This window comes from Oryzias latipes, chromosome 9 (genome assembly GCF_053564925.1).
Source record: "Oryzias latipes strain Hd-rR chromosome 9, Olatipes_Hd-rR_3.1".
Taxonomy (NCBI): Eukaryota; Metazoa; Chordata; class Actinopteri; order Beloniformes; family Adrianichthyidae; genus Oryzias; species Oryzias latipes.
Genome location: NC_136245.1, coordinates 28,497,718 through 28,513,959, shown reverse-complemented (window position 1 = coordinate 28,513,959; position 16,242 = coordinate 28,497,718). Strand labels below are relative to the sequence as shown.

The window sequence follows — 16,242 nt, the reverse complement described above, 5'->3', positions numbered from 1 at the left end:
GATCATGGGTCGACCGCCCTACCGCTTCACCACGGCCGCCCATTATAAGAGCTGGTCGATGCCAGATACGTACCAGTTGCACACCTGTAGCCTGTCTGCAATTATGTCTGTGAGGAGTTCAAGGTCCTCCATTACTATTTTTTTGTTTTGTTTATTTCTATCTCCCTTTACTAGCTCCGTAGAAAGCAATCAAAACAAGACTCTTAAATTTAGGTATTCCCTGATAAGTCTGCTGGACTATCCTGGTCTAACCTGAATTTTAATTAAAATCGTGACAATATGAACCATATTTTGCCTTAAGCATTTGATTCTCTGGACAGTTTACTCCTTTGCTGCAGTCCAAACACCACCTTGACTCATTTTAAATTATCGAACACAGTATAATTAGCGAAGCATCACTCAACAAATGACAGAATGTGAACAGCTGACTTTAAGAGCCGAGCAGGATTCCCACTGGGACGTCATTATCTCCATGCATTTGTGTGCTGGACTCAGCTAAACTGACTTTCTACCACACATCCTCAGATCTTCTAATGGTTGTGTTAACAGCCCCCTTAGAGTGGAGAGGCACTGTGTCAGGGAATCTGAGGCAGCACAGCAAGGACAGGCTGCAGGTAGACTCTAATTAGCATGTGCAAACTCAGGCAGTGTATGTGGGTGCTATTATGTCACAAGGAGACAAAAACCCTGTTACCTTCTCTCACTTCTTTTGCATGGACTGTCAGTTCATTTAGCTCTTAATAGGTGAGTGCATTTACGTGTTTATGCACACACATATTCGATATCTTTAAGTGCCTTCTAAACTTTGTCACTGCAGTTTGGTGTATGCAAGTTAGCTGTACATTCTGAGCACTTGTCGTGTAAAAAAGATTCTTTCTTGATTCCAGTGGGATACATATTTGTGGTATTTCTGATAATATTTTTTATAGCCTCGGGCATTAAATTGACAGACCAAAAAAACAGAAAAAATCCAACAGGAAGTGCAACTTCTGCATGCAGCAGCAATAAAGTTCTGCATCGATTGATGAGAAATGCAGCCGTTTCTCTAGCTTTGTAGGAGTTATTCACTTTATTACATATTTTGTTTACTTCTTATTCTTTGACATTACAAAACAAAGACTTCTCTAGGTTTTAAATGTCAGTGAAATGGGATATGCTTTAATTATCTTTAATTTTCTTTTCATGCTTGCCTGTTTTTGTGGACAAGCAAAGATTGATTTCATGAGTTCATATAAACAAATAAAAAACAATTTTTAGAAGGAATTTTATTAGTGTCAATCATTACTACCTTTGTTAAATTTGGCTTGCTTTGTAAAAATAAAAATAAAAACAGGGCCTCAGCCTCCTCTCTTCTTCGGGGCAGTTAGGAAAAATATAAAAATAGTGTAATTAGAGTTAGATCACTTAATTTTCAGAAGGTTTTTAAAAAAATTGAAGATTCAGAGCAACCATTCATGGATTGTTCTCATATGTGAATCGAGGGTTCACAAAGAGAGTCACTTTAACCCTTGTGTTATCCTATGGCAGGGGTCGGGAACCTATGGCTCGCGAGCCATGTATGGCTCTTTTGATGGTCACATGTGGCTCGCAGACAAATCTTTAATTATACTTTTTTTATCATTAGTCCAGTCCTTCTCGGGCGCGAAAAAAAAAAAAAAAAAAAAAAAAAGAGGCGCGCAATAGTAGCGGTGCTTGGAGAGAAAAATCTGCGCCAGCGCTATCAGTTTACTATTATCTATAATTTCACAGAGTTTGTACCAACTGGAAACCTGTGAATTGCCATGCCTAAAAGTGCGCGCTCCCGTCTCTGAGAAAGAGCGCGCAGTTGCGGGGACGGGATGTGTGAGGGAGAAAGCAGGGGGGTGGGGCTGAGGTGTTGTGGGGACAGGCAGCAGGTGAATCGCGCAGGGATTGTAAAAACGTAAAACCCGCTGCCCGTCAGTCACTGCGGCGTGTGAGTGTGTGTTTGGCTCCCCGTCTGCATGTGAGCAGTCTTTGTCACATCTACAGAACATTCAGACCTAAGATCACGTTTAAAGTCTCAACGCCTGCGTGAAGCAGAAACTCACCACGTATCAACCAGACTAGACCATCAGCAAAACTACCACGAGAAATACTCATCATTTATCAGCAACAGCATAACCATGTTATTAAAAAGAATCCACAGACTTATTGTACTTTAAAAATGTTGAAATTACATCAAATGCACACATTCATTTGTATATTTAGTTTTAAACATATTGTCGCGGACTGAGTTGGATGGCTGTTGGGCCGCGTTATAAGTTCTGGAGTTCATTGACCGCATCAAGCAGAGATCTGATTGGCTCTCAGTTCTGTCGCTCAGCCTGTTGTTAGGTAGTTTGGACCAATGGGGTTCAGCTATGGGCCGAATAAGGGAAATGGGAGGGCTGGAGCGGGAGCAGGTGAATATAAAGTTGGTAGAAGCGCTCTCTCTCGTCTCGTGTCGACAGGAGAGATTAAGGAGTTGCTGAATTAATTTTACGGCGTTTGTTGTGGTCTACAGTAACCAGAATAAAGAACCTTAAAAGAGGTTAAGTCTCCGTGCCTCAGTGTGGGAAACTCTACATTATTGTATGGCTCTTTCGAAATTACATTTAAAAATATGTGGCGTTTATGGCTCTCTTGGCCAAAAAGGTTCCCGACCCCTGTCCTATGGGGTCAAGATGATTATTGACGTGTTCTCCCTACCATGACAAAGGTTTATCCACCTTTGTGGAGAGGAGTTCATGTAATCCATGGACACCAGTGAAGATCACAAATCATTGAAGAAAAAAGGTTCAGCGCAGTGTCTAGTGGGGTCTAGATGACCCAACTCCCAATGGTAAAAGTGTCTAGGATAATACAAGGGTTAAGAAAGAGAAGACACAGACTCATAGCACACTTGTCTGTGTTATAGTAGAACAGAAGGGTGCCATTCAGATCACCTTGGTAACCAGATGATGCTAACAATTGATAAAGCCATGCTGCTTCATCTTTTTCCTGTGCTGATGCTTCAACCTAAATCTGAAAAGAATTTCACCAGGTAAACTCAAAAGAATGAAATCTTGACAATCTAGACATCTCTGTTCTCCTAATCGAAAATCTTTGCATACAGGAATGTACAGGATTGATTCCGTTTTTATGGTAACATGAAATTAGTCTGGAGAGAAAATTCAGCAATTTAAAAGGACACATTGACACTGTCAGCGTTAGAAATAAGAGTTTTAATAGAAAGTCTACAACCTTTCCTCAATTATAAAAAAAAGAAAATCACAGCTTTTGCCCTGTGGGGTAGTCACAGTCATTGCTGAAAATATATGGAATAAAAGCTAAACTTTCCATTTCCTTCTCTTCAGCTGTGCTGGAATCAGTGTCACTCGAGAGAATCATCCCAGAATCTCCGCAGAGCAGTGAAGCCGGAGACACGTCTCCATGCCGCTCTCCGTCCACGCCGCGACACCTCCGCTACAGACAGCCAGGAGGTAAGACGGACAACACATGTGCTCGCATGGGTTCTTACTCGTGGTTCCATAGCAGTGCCAGAGGCGCTGGAGACGTGGGCACACCCATGCACACTGACAGGTGACTGTAGATCCAATGATCTTCCAATGAAGACTCTGATGCTGTAGTGAAGCCACCTAGCACGACATTAAAATAGCAGATTATGATGTAGTTGGTGAGTCTGTTAGTGCAATATTACGTTTGCCTGCGGTGTTTTTCTGTAAATAGACTCAGTTAGACAGAGGATTTAATGGAGTTAAACTGATTCTTTTCTTCAGTGTCTCCAGGTAAGCTGAAGAGGTAATCAATATTGGACTCCTATAAATTTCATTTTGCTTCAGGATAATATTTACTTAGTTAGCAAGGAAAGGGATGAAAAGAAATAGAAATAATACTGTTCAGGGCTTCTACTTCCTAATTCAATATTAAGAAAAAAGCACTTTAAAAAGTACTTTTATTTTTTGCCGCTTTAAAATGTTATATTAAGGGAAAAAAAGCAGAAACTTCCAATTATTTATATGTCAACAACCTTTAAAACAATTGTAAACACCATGTCAGTTTTTGCGCCCCAATTTGCTGAAATACTTTTCTATGTTATTATTATATTGTCTTAATTTTTTTATACCATAACATTCCTAATATTTTGACAACACAAATTTCTGACGATAGGGACTGTTTCAAAGAAAATTCTAAATCCACTAACAGCGACTAACATTTTATTTACAGCTGGAACCAGTGTAGTGTAAGAGACAAAAAGGATCTGTCTGAATTCAAAGTTTTGGAAGGGCGGATCCTAATTGAAGGAATGGAGGACCGCTGCTTCCTTTATTTGTTCCTTTAGGACACAATACACTAAACCCTCCTTTCTAAGAGAATACATCGAAACCCACAATTCTTTGCAGATTCAACACTAAAAGCAAGGAAATAATGTATTATTTACAATTAAACTGAAAAAACATCAAAGTTGAAACTTGAATAAAGCTTTCATGAATCGCCTCACTACTCCCCAACCCCTAAAAGACTATAGAGCAAGACTATCTAATGCCTTTAAAACTAATACAATTTGGACACATGCACACTATTTGTTTTTTTTTAAAACCAAATATGACATCAGTAATCAAAACCTAATAAATATAAAAATTTTACTAAAACTTTTTTATGAATCTACTGTGTTCTCCTGATGAAAACCTGAATGATTTATAAAAAATAAATTTACTTAAATGTTTTTTTTCTAATAACAGACTTTCAACAGCAATGCATTATGGTCTGAATTCGCCAATGTAGTGAGCATCAATTCATACTGATTTTTCACAGACATCTGGGAAGTTTCCAGGGCACTGGATTTGAGAATTGTAGATTTGAACAGCCCTAAAAAATGGTGAACAGCCTAAATACAGTACAAAAGTGCTCTAAGTAGTGAGGGAATTTGGACACATTGCTTGCGTTGTAATGCATCAGAGTTCTATAAATCTGTGTTTTTCAACCTTTATTTTAACCAATGCCCACTTTTTCCATGATGAAAATAATATTGACGAACTTGGCAGCTAGATGCATGGTTGCACAATGACCGACAACAGAGCTGAACACACTTTATTCTCTTGTTCAGTTTGAACCTATTCTGATTCTTGAATGCAGCGTTGGCGCGTGAAAGTTTTGCAGGACACATGAGCCTTTCACAGTCAGACTTTGTACATGCAGTTAAACTTAGAGTGCCATTTTATCTTTTTCTTTTCTCCATTTGCATATAACATTTACAAAATTAGCTAAATCCAGGATTCAAACTCCCAACCACTCAGTAAACAGCTGCTCAATTCACTGAACTACTACCACCCTTCACATGCATGAAGAATACAATTAAATGTTTTATCCATGTAGAATATCCTATTGTTGATTTTAATGCTGCATGTCTAAAAAAAACTAAATGTATTTGCTTTTTAATTTTGCACATTCTGAGATAATTTTCTTAAAGCGCCTTTTAGTTATGGAGTACAGGCTACAAGAGCAGCTGGACTGTCTCATGAACATTTCTTTCAGCCAGGGGCAGAAGTAGAGGGGGGCAGGAGGGACAGATGCCCCCCACCCCACATACAGCTTTAGTTATAGCACTTCAGCTAAAATAACTATTATTTTAATATGAATAACCCTAATAAAACAGTTTAAAACCAGTAGTTTGGATCCTTTCATTTTTAATGATCTTCCACTCTTCATTTCCAAAGTGTTCTACCCCCCTTCCTCCCTCTCTTTACATTTCATAAGAGTTTTCTAGAAACTGATTTTACAAAGTGAAGCACAAAAACACCTTAAATATTATACTTTTTGGGGTTAAATTAAGTAATGATTTGTCTTAATATTTTCACCGCTGTAGTTAATTGTTTTTGTATATACTAGAACTGAGCTTTACCCTAATTCACTTGTGGGATCATAGATGCAGCAAATCACATTAAAGAACTGCTATTGCTGATCATAATTATGTGTCTGTGCTTCTGCAGTCCAGTCTGGAGAGAATTCCCGCTGCTCAGTCTCTCCTGCCTCGGCTTTTGCTATTGCAACTGCAGCAGCGGGCCATGGTACCCCACCAGGTACACACGCTTATACACGCTTTCTGAACGCCTTTGAATAGAAGATATAATGTTAAAGTTGATTAAAAAAAATGTTATAGAAGCCTGAAGACAGATGGTACTAAAATGTGATTTTGACTTTTTTAATTTTGCTATAAAACAGATAATAACGTTTCTATTGATTACTGTTCTTTGGTTACAATTTAAGAAATTAAAATAAGAAATCTTTGGTTGGTTAAGTAATACTTGTCTAAGAATTCATAAAGTAGTTTAAAACCAGCACTATAAGCAGAAATCAACAATGTAAGAATACATGCATGCGCAAAATGAAGAAGAGTGTTACTGGTTTGAGGCTACATTTGATGTATAATAGTAAACTTTTACAATAAGATAATGAGTATTTATAAAATTGGTTACATATTTGCCCACATTTTATGTTTGAATCTGCAAATACTTTTCTCTCTATTCTGTCAGTATTAATAAAGCGCATTGTTGGAGTTTTTAAATTTTTTTTTTTTTAGATTTTGTAATACTGCAAATATTAGCCTTGTTGAAATACAGTGGCATTACTCAGGGGCGCAACTACCCAATTTCATAGGGGTATGGAGCATCATTATAACCCCCCCCCACACACACACACACACAACCACACACACATGCATGCACATTATAGAATGCCCCATGCACCCTTCCTCAATGACTACACACCCACACAGCACCTTTTTTGTGTTTAAATGTATAAATCTCATGTATTCTTATCTGATCTTGGATATGGCCCATCAGAACATTTTCTGGGCGATTTACAACCATGTATTGGTTGAAAGTGCACCTCTCTGTTGTTCTCCCTCTTCATCAGCTTCACTTCTCTGTTGTTCTCCCTCTTCATCATTCGCTGATCGTCTCTCTTTCTCTCTATCGTTATCATCATCATCCGAACCTCTCTCCTCGTTCTTCTCTGTTATGGCAGACTTGTCATGTATGCCTGCACTTATTTTCTCAAAAGGACACAGTGAACAAGTTTTTGTGGCTTCAATAGTTCAATTATTCCTTCCTGGAGTCATCACTGCTCTCTTTTATCTCAGATGCCATCATCAGCCGAATGTCTGTCTCCTTCACCTCTTGCCTCTGTTCTTCTCCACTCATTTGGTCAAGCAAGAATTTTTTTATGTTTTAAATAAAATAAACATCTTGCTAATGCACTTTTTTATTATTATTATTAAGAGTACTATTTAAAAATGATTGACTTGGTATCAACTGTCTTTGCCCTGACTGTCCACCCTAAGACCAACCTGTTTCTTTCCTCCGTCTGTCCTAATTCTTTCTCTCTCTCTTTCTGTTTTTTTCTCCATATTTAAAACTATATGATACAAACTCCGTGTTAGGAACATTTTAAAGAATTACTTTGACTAAACTATATGTTAAAAAAACAACATTTTCTTTATTTTAAATTATATTTTTGTTGGATATCAGTTGGTGAGATAACAGAATAGATTACTTTATTGTTGTCAAATATCTCCAAATGTTCAACTAAAATCCAAAGTGTCGTTCAGCCAAAATGATATTAAAAGCAATGGGCTGTAAACTAACAAGGCTGTAAACTAAATAGTCACTTAAAAAACAATAATTATCCAAACTTTCGACAATATAAAAAGAAACAAAAACACCATCTAACCCACGATAACACATACTTCTCCCTACTTCTTCAAATAGGAGCAGCTTTTATTAATATTTAGTACTGTTACAGTCATAGGATAAAAAGATTTTCCGTGTTTTGAAAAAATCTAGTTAAAGAAATTATTAATATCTGTCTGAAACAAAATCAGCACAAACAAGCTCCTTTAATTTTCTCATCAAAATTAGTGATTCTGTAAATCCTGGTGGGTACAGTTGCAAGACACTTGTGACCATTTTACTTGTGGCTTTAGCGAGCCTGAATGTTTACAAGCCTGTTTTTTAACACTGCTATCAAGTACCTGCTGTCTCTCAACCATTAAGAGAAACTTTTCTTCATTCCCACTGCACTTCCTGTTTTGAGCCCCCTATTGTTTTTTTCTTTTGCCTTTCCATCTTTAGCGCACTGTCATCAGATGACGACACGATTCAAATAAAAACTACCAACGGCCCTCTCCAGCGTGTTCTCGCTGATACGCGCTGGAGCGCGGTCTCTGTGTAACAAGACCCGAGTGAAGGAGGAGTGGTGGAGGCACCCAATTAGTTATGATGTGCTTCTGCTACTGATCATGTCATTTCTACATGCACAAACAGCTGTGAAATTAAAAAGTAGGGTCTATAGATAATTTTCCCAACTTTGGTTTGATGCCCTCTGTAGCCCGGCGCCCCCATGCGACGCATAAACTGGATACCCATTTTTTTGCACCCCTTGGCATTGCTGACCTTGATGCTGCCACAAATGCTGCCTATAAAACGCGTTCAGTCAGATGTTCTTTTTTTTTTAGTCTTGATGACGTGGCATATAAAGTTTTTTTCAAAATTAGTTCATCTTTTTTCCTCATAAAGAGTTTTTAACCTCATCAGAGAATTTTGTAGAATAATTGTAAAATTCCTACATGTTATGAAACCATAATCTATTAAGCTTTGTTGTATTGTTTGAATTGTCCTTGCAGTGTTCACTAACTCTGAGAGAACCTGTGATAAAGACTTCATCATCCGCAGAGCTGCAACCAACCGGGTTCTCAATGTGCTGCGCCACTGGGTCTCCAAGCACTCCCAGGTCTGTCTCCACCCACATGTGGGATTATGTTTCTCTGTCTGTGTTCTCATTAAAGCCGGTGATTGATGGGTTCGCTCTCTTAGAAATGCTAACAGCCACCGATGCCCAAACACACATGGGATATTATTCTCGTTTCCCCTTGGAAGTGAGTGTGTAATGAATTGAACACTCAAGTATTTACTTTGCTCCTGTCGTCAAAATATTTTAAGTATTTTTCTTCAATATACAAAAATTATACAAAAATACTAAAATGCATGAGTCTGTTGACACAAGTCAAACAGACCCATGTCTATGTTTGGAAGGACACAGCGTTCTACAACCGTCCTTTGAGCAAGAATCTAAAGGGAGATGAAGCTGAACACAACAAACTGTTAAGACGGAGACAGATTGTTCACCTGCAAATGTTTTCCCATAACCAACTGCAGAAGATAACAAATGCTCATTATAAAAAAAGCAGGGGATGTCAGAAACTTTATTTTATATTAACACAGATGCAGTGTTCAAAGAATCAATAACTGACGATAAATTAAAGAAGGATTAAAAAAAAATGGAAATGTCCTTTTGTCTGGTAAAATTAGTTAAAAGGAACAAAGGTTTGTTAAAGAATGACATACTAACACAACTTTCATGGAACGCTCCATAAAGTGCAAAATAAAGGTACACTGTTTTTAATGAAAGCATGAAATATTTCCTCAACCCTTGCTGGCGATCCTGGTCTGAATGGGCTCTTAGGCTACTAAGACAAGATATTTTCAAATTTGATTTACCAATTACCATATCATGATAGAACAGCAGAGTCTGTGTATTGGTTGTGGCTCTTGCCTCACAGGCAGAAGTTCCTGGTTCAAATCCCAGATGGATGGAGTTTGGATGTTCTCCAACAGGATTTTTGTTTGACACTCCATCTTCATCCCAAAGTTTGAAAAACATGCAGCTTAGGTTAAATGCTGACGCTAATTTGTCCCATCATGGTTCTGTGTCTGTATGTTTGGCTCTGCAATGGATTGGGTGTACCCCACCCTCACCCGTCAGTGGCTGGGAGAGGTTGCAACAACCCCATGACCACAAAAGGGATTACATGAGTTTAGAAAAGGGATAGATGGTTTATTATAATCATTTCCTATAATCCTTCTTTGTCTTTTATCATGATTTTAATTGTTTGTATTTGTGACTGCAACACTAGTGGACACGGCTGGTCTTTGTAACTGTAAATCAGAATGGATCAATTCCTTGCACCACCGTACTTTTAGAAACAACATCCTCACAGATGAGTGCCATAAGGCTTTACAAGTTTATTTGTTTTTGTGTGAAGGACTTTGAGATGAATGGGGAGCTGAAGATGTCAGTGATCTGTCTCCTGGAGGAGGTGCTCAGAGATCCAGACCTACTGCCTCAAGAGAGAAAAGCTACTGCCAACATACTAAGGTGAACATTATCTCCAGCAAGTCGTTTTCTTTTTCCAGTATTAAAGTTAAAAATTGGTTACTGTATTTTAATCAATAAATCACATAAATATCTGCTATTATCGTGCTTGTTAAAGTCAATATCAAGTAAATAGGTGACAGAAGAAGTGAGAAGAAATGTATTCCTTTATTTTTTGCAAATACATTTGTATTATTAATTAAAAAGAGATTTATTTCCATTAACAATGTTTGAATGACATTTTAATTAAGTAAGCAACAGTTAACTCTTTTTTAAAGTCCTGCTCTGATCATCTTTTGGTCTGTTTTTAAAGCCTTTCCAGTGCTCTTTTAATTATGAATACACTGTTTTTTGGCAAAATCAAAAGACCTGTGTGATTTTCTTGGACATAGTTTCTGTGGAGCGGCAGGAGAAGAATGGCCTCTGAGTTGTGGGCGGGAATGTTGGCATGGAGTTTTACCTGCCTTCATTTCCTATCATCCTTTTGTTTACAAGTTCCCCCGCTAGCTTACTGTCCCTCTCCCCCCCCAACCTAACTTCGCTGGTGTAACAAAAATGGCAAACTATATTAATCAGAATGGAGCAGATCAGGGAGCTTGTGGTCCGCCGACAGGAGCTCCTTCATCACTGCTACAAGCTTTTTTAACAGCATTTTTTTGCCGTCTGCTCTTGATTCATAACGATTTGAATAAAGAAATACTCAGAAACGTAATTTTAATCTTAATGTCCTCCATCGTGATAAAAATGCTACAAGAACATGTTGAGAACATGTTAAGTATGCTGGTATGTGTTATTGGTATGATGGGTACAGCAATGACTTTGTTTTGAACTTGTTTTAGCATGTGAAGCTTGTAAGGTAAATATTATTAATTAGTTTTAAGAATTTTGTAAAATAATCTTAGGTTTTTGTGAAAGTTGTAAAATCTATGTATTTTTTGCTTATGGACCCCAGGAAGACTAGCGACCACTTTTGGAGGCTAATGGGGTTCCAAATACAAATAAAATAAAAACAAATAAACAAGAACATGTTAAAAATAACAAAAACTCAATTCTCAGTGGAGTGGGTTTTATTGTTTAGCATTATGTTAAAACGTGCCTTAAACATTTGGCTACTTTAAAAAAAATCAATGAAAGTTTAATTGAAAAATAAACAGTGATTTATCTGTTTAAAGATGTTCCAATCTGTTCTTGTTCGTCAGTGCCCTTTCTCAAGATGAGCAGGAAGATGCCCAACTGAGGATAGAGGACATCTTACAGATGGTGAGATGATTTCAGAGTTTGAGGAACTAAAAATAACCAATTTTGCTCATTCTCTTTCTCGTAAATGAAACTTTTTACTCAAGTTTCGAATCCTCAAGCCTTACTTTTATGTACGGTAGCCTAAATTCTATCTCTCTGATATTTTTCAGCTCAAACACCTTTTGCAATTTGTCTTAGAATCATAAAAAAGTTATTTCCTTATCTAATTGGTCAGCTTTAAAATTGTCAGAGTGCAGCAAACAAAATCACATGTTGCTTTTGTGGGATGTGAAAAGCCTTTGTCAGTGCTCGCTGTCACATCCAGCAGACAGAGAGAGAGGGAAGAATACAGCCTCCCTGACTGTCACCCTCCAGGGGACAGTCCGCTGTCATCAGCTGTGTTCATCATAGCCACTTTCGTTGTTAGATATTTTTATCTCCATATTGTTTGCTCTTGTTTTGTGAACGTTGCCCTTGTTTGCATGTGAATGTTTTTGTGTGTGTGTTTAGGCGGATTGTTTGAAGGCGGAGTGTTTTGAGTCTCTCTCGGCGATGGAGCTGGCTGAGCAGATCACCCTGCTGGATCACATCGTCTTCAGGAGCATTCCCTATGAGTCAGTCTCCTTCTAAGCCCCTTGCATACAGTGAAGATGAACAAACTCACCTCTAAGCATGACAAGTTTTAAAAAATATGGTTATGAATTGAAACTCATATCATGTGCTTGGTGCTTAATGAGTTTTTTTGTTATTTCCATTTTTAAGAGAGTTCCTGGGTCAAGGCTGGATGAAGGTCGATAAAACCGATAGGACACCCTACATTATGAAAACCAGTCAACACTTCAACGATGTAACTTTTTCCCGATATTTCCTTACAACCCTCTTTTTCTGGTGTGCATCTTTCATCCCGTTCCTTACACGCCTTTTTTGCAGATGAGTAACCTGGTGGCATCACAGATAATGTCCCACACGGATGTGGGCTCCAGAGCCAGCTCCATTGAGAAATGGGTGGCTGTGGCAGACATCTGCCGCTGCCTTAACAACTACAACGGAGTGTTGGAGATCACGTCTGCTTTGAACCGCAGCGCCATCTACAGGCTGAAAAAGACTTGGGCAAAAGTGAGCAAACAGGTACAGAAACAGTCGTGTAGAGGTCTCTGTTTATGAAACCAACATCTTCATGTGCAAAAATAAAGCAGAGTCTTTGCAATCCCAAATCAGAACAAAATGATGAAAACATATTTTAGTTTTACAGTCCATTCTAAAAACATTAAAGGAGTGAAGATGTTACAATTTTGGGACGTTTGCTTTGTTTGTAGCAATTAAAGGCATTATTCCATTAAAGATACATTTTCTCTCCAATTCTGGATGCAAACACAAAAAAGTGTCAACACTGAAATTTGTGTGCCAAAATTTCTTTTACTTCCTGAGGTTGGTTAGATCCAAGAGAAAACCCAAGAGCTATTTATTTCAGAAGCTCTTTAGAAAACCAAGGAAAGCAGATGCAGTTCACCGAATAACTACTAGGGGCTTGTGGGAAAAGCAAGTCAACCCGAATATATTCCTTAGTTTAAATGTCCCATTTTTAAATTAAAAAAGAGATTTTCTAAATCTAAAGGTCAGACGGCACCTTCTGGTTTCTCTTTATTCTGGTTTGTCTTTATTTTATTTATTTATTTATTTATTTATTTATTTTCCACTGGTGTTAGTCTTTGTGTATTTTATTGCGCGGGGCTAATTTAATGTATCTTATTGTATTTTATTGCATTTGTTTTTGTTTTTATGTACAGCACCTTGAGCTGTCTTTGTTGTCATGAAAGGTGCTATATAAATAAAATTAATTTGAATTTGAATTCTATTCAACATAATTCAACAGAACAACTGCCAATGTTTATATAAATATTCATTTTTAAATTACTAAAAAAAATTCCTATCATCTAATGCTGTATTTGACATTACAATTGTGCATGGGGCGGCCGTGGTGCAGCGGTAGGGCGGTCGACCCATGATCGTAAGATTGCAGGTTCGATTCCCGCCTTGCACGCCCATGTGTCGAAGTGTCCTTGGGCAAGACACTGAACCCCACTTTGTCTCTGGTGGGAGGTTGGCGCCAGTGTTTGGCAGCGGAGCCGCCGCCAGTGCGTGAATGTGTGTGTGAATGTGTGTGTGCATGGGTGAATGGGACTGTGACTGTAAAGCACTTTGGGCCTTCGAAAGAAGGTAGAAAGCGCTATATAAGTATACGCCATTTACCATAAATGTTTTTGTTGTTTTTTGCATTTATTTGACACTTTCTCACTTTTTAATGACCTTTGTGGACATGTTCCAACAATTAGGCTCTATTTGCTCCCCTTTTATTTTCCATTTTTCAGAAAGGCCATATATTTTCAGAAATCATATTCTTCCAAGAAAGAGGTCAAGAGCTGGATTCAAATTTTCCCAACCTGAATAAACAAAAACTAAGGGTTTCTGACTAATCTTCAAACTTGAGCCTTTGTGAACTTATTCGCTAAGCATTAAATGCACAGACATTCCATAAAATTCTTTAATGTCACACTAAGTATTGTCGATTTATCAAAACTGTAATGTTTAGAAAATCATTTTATGTTACAGCCATAAAAATCAGCAGTTCTTCTATCCAAAACCCATTCTGTTTGTAAAAATTAGATTTTTTAAAATTGTTTTACAAGCACAGTGACTTGTTTTTCAAGCCTTGTTCTGCAGTAAAACTGATACAAAAATGTATTTCTCCTTTTTTCAAGACTAAAGCTCTGATGGACAAACTACAGAAAACTGTGTCCTCTGAGGGAAGATTTAAAAATCTGAGGGAGACCCTGAAAAAGTGAGATTATGTTTAAAAGTCCAAAAAAATACACACAGAACTGTTACAGAGATGTGAAACGTTTTTTTAAAAGATGTCATTTCCCAACATTTTTTCTCCAGCTGCAATCCTCCATGTGTGCCATACCTGGGAATGTATCTTACAGACTTGGCCTTCATTGAGGAAGGAACTCCAAATTTTACTGAGGAAGGTCTCGTTAACTTCTCCAAAATGAGGATGGTGGGCACAAAGAACGGTTAATGCAACAGACATCTTCTGTACAAATGTGCTTAATGATTGACAACATATTTTTTTCAGATATCCCACATCATCAGAGAGATCCGACAGTTCCAGCAGACACCTTACAGAATAGAGCACCAGGTTAAGGTACCTCCTGCCTTCTCCAAGAGAATTGGATATTGGGAATATGATATTAAAATGCTAAAAGATTCCACACTTTGTTGTCTGACATTATTTAGATTGCATCACATAAAGAAACAAGTGTTAACAAGAAACAATCTTCAATTGCAAGATGCACAGCAAACATTTTGTGAGCTATTTTACAACTATTCCCAGAGGTCTTTTATTATGATTAGGCCTTTTTAAGGCAACATTTAAAATACCTGAGTCATTTTCTAGGACGTAGTTTCCACAGAGCGGCAGTGCTTCATTAGAAATTGAGCTCAGAGTTGTGGGCAGGACCACTGGAATGGGGCAACCCCACCCCCTTTCCCCTCCCCACCCCTGAGAGCTCAGAGCCGGGAGCTTGTACAGGGATCTCAACATCACAAATTGGCTCTTTCAGACAGCGTTTTTTCATCTGCTACTGATTCACAACAACTTGATAAAGAAATACTGTACACTGAAATGCAATAATGATATACTGTATATCCTCCATCATCAGAAGAAATGCCACAAGATTGTATTAAAAAGACCAAAAACACCATTTTCATCAGAGTGGGTCTTTAAACAACATTATTAAGCCTATATTAAAGTCATTTTTGCCTCACAAAAATGTGTCAGTGTAAAACTTGGCTGTATTTCTCCTTTTCTTTATATTTTTGGTCCAGGTGACTCAGTATCTTTTGGATAAGACCCTGACCATGGATGAAGACACCCTCTATGATCTCTCTTTGAAGATAGAGCCCAGGCTGCCTGCCTGAGTCGCATCTGTTTATGGCCTGTGGCTGTCAGCCAAATCTGGACCCCTCTGGGGCGACACACCTGTGTGATCTCACATGTTGCATTGAGAGAAATGTTTTGTGAAGCAGGTCCGTATAAAAAGAGGTGCAGATGAAGAGAGGAAGGGCTGTGTGATGCAAAGAGTTTAGCGGGAAACTGAGGTAGCATTTAAAAAAAAGAATCCTTAGAAGGTTGTATTGATCGTCCTTGAGAGGAGCAAGACGAAAGCATGCTGACTGCATTGTATGAAGGTTTTGAGGAAACTACATGCTCATCATTCCTCAGTTCAGAGACCCATACTTATGACTTCCTCAGACTCAGCCTGAGAGTGCAGCAAAGAGTGAGAGCGGGAAGGGAGTGGATAAAACAGGAGATGTAGCATATACAGATAGATAGGTAGAGAGATGTCTGAGCTTGTGTTTCTGTACCCTTGTGTATTTTCTGTTGCCTGTTGCTTTTTCGCACCATGTCTTGAAGGGAAATGTGCAGTTCTTTGTATTGCAATGCTCATACAACTTGCATGAATTCAGCTGTTAAGTGTCTTGGCCTTTAACCTGACCCCCTACACTCAGCTTGGCATGCTTCACTCTGATGAAGGTGACTACACCACTATGCATCCTCAGTGGGCTGGGATACTGCCTTTTAGCCTTCAAAAAACAACATAAAAATAAAGAAAACTTTTACTTAAATCTGAATATTTCTGATATATGGTTATATAAAGATTTTCCCTTATTTTTGGTCACTCTTTCACTAAATCTTAATGGTGACCAGTTATTTTTCTATTGCATGTC

The 16,242-nt window shown here is 38.1% G+C and overlaps 1 protein-coding gene across 6 annotated transcripts in view; it reads left to right on the top strand.

Annotated features, from left to right (window-relative positions):
• Nucleotides 1-16,128, top strand: part of rasgrf2b (Ras protein-specific guanine nucleotide-releasing factor 2b) — a 53,228-nt gene extending 37,100 nt beyond the window's left edge. For 3 of the 6 annotated variants that reach the window (XM_023958288.2, XM_023958285.2, XM_078953200.1), the window contains 12 exons: nt 3,357-3,482; nt 5,991-6,080; nt 8,684-8,790; nt 10,103-10,215; nt 11,412-11,472; nt 11,962-12,065; nt 12,214-12,298; nt 12,382-12,579; nt 14,211-14,290; nt 14,392-14,509; nt 14,588-14,656; nt 15,340-16,128. In XM_023958288.2, coding sequence (XP_023814056.1) covers nt 3,357-3,482; nt 5,991-6,080; nt 8,684-8,790; nt 10,103-10,215; nt 11,412-11,472; nt 11,962-12,065; nt 12,214-12,298; nt 12,382-12,579; nt 14,211-14,290; nt 14,392-14,509; nt 14,588-14,656; nt 15,340-15,432 — 1,244 coding nt within the window. In that variant the 3' untranslated portion in view covers nt 15,433-16,128. Of the gene's footprint in view, nt 1-3,356; nt 3,483-5,990; nt 6,081-8,683; nt 8,791-10,102; nt 10,216-11,411; nt 11,473-11,961; nt 12,066-12,213; nt 12,299-12,381; nt 12,580-14,210; nt 14,291-14,363; nt 14,510-14,587; nt 14,657-15,339 lie in introns of all 6 variants that reach the window. The other 3 variants (XM_078953199.1, XM_023958287.2, XR_013658199.1) reach the window with 2 other exon arrangements.
• The last annotated feature ends 114 nt before the right edge of the window (nt 16,129-16,242 follow it).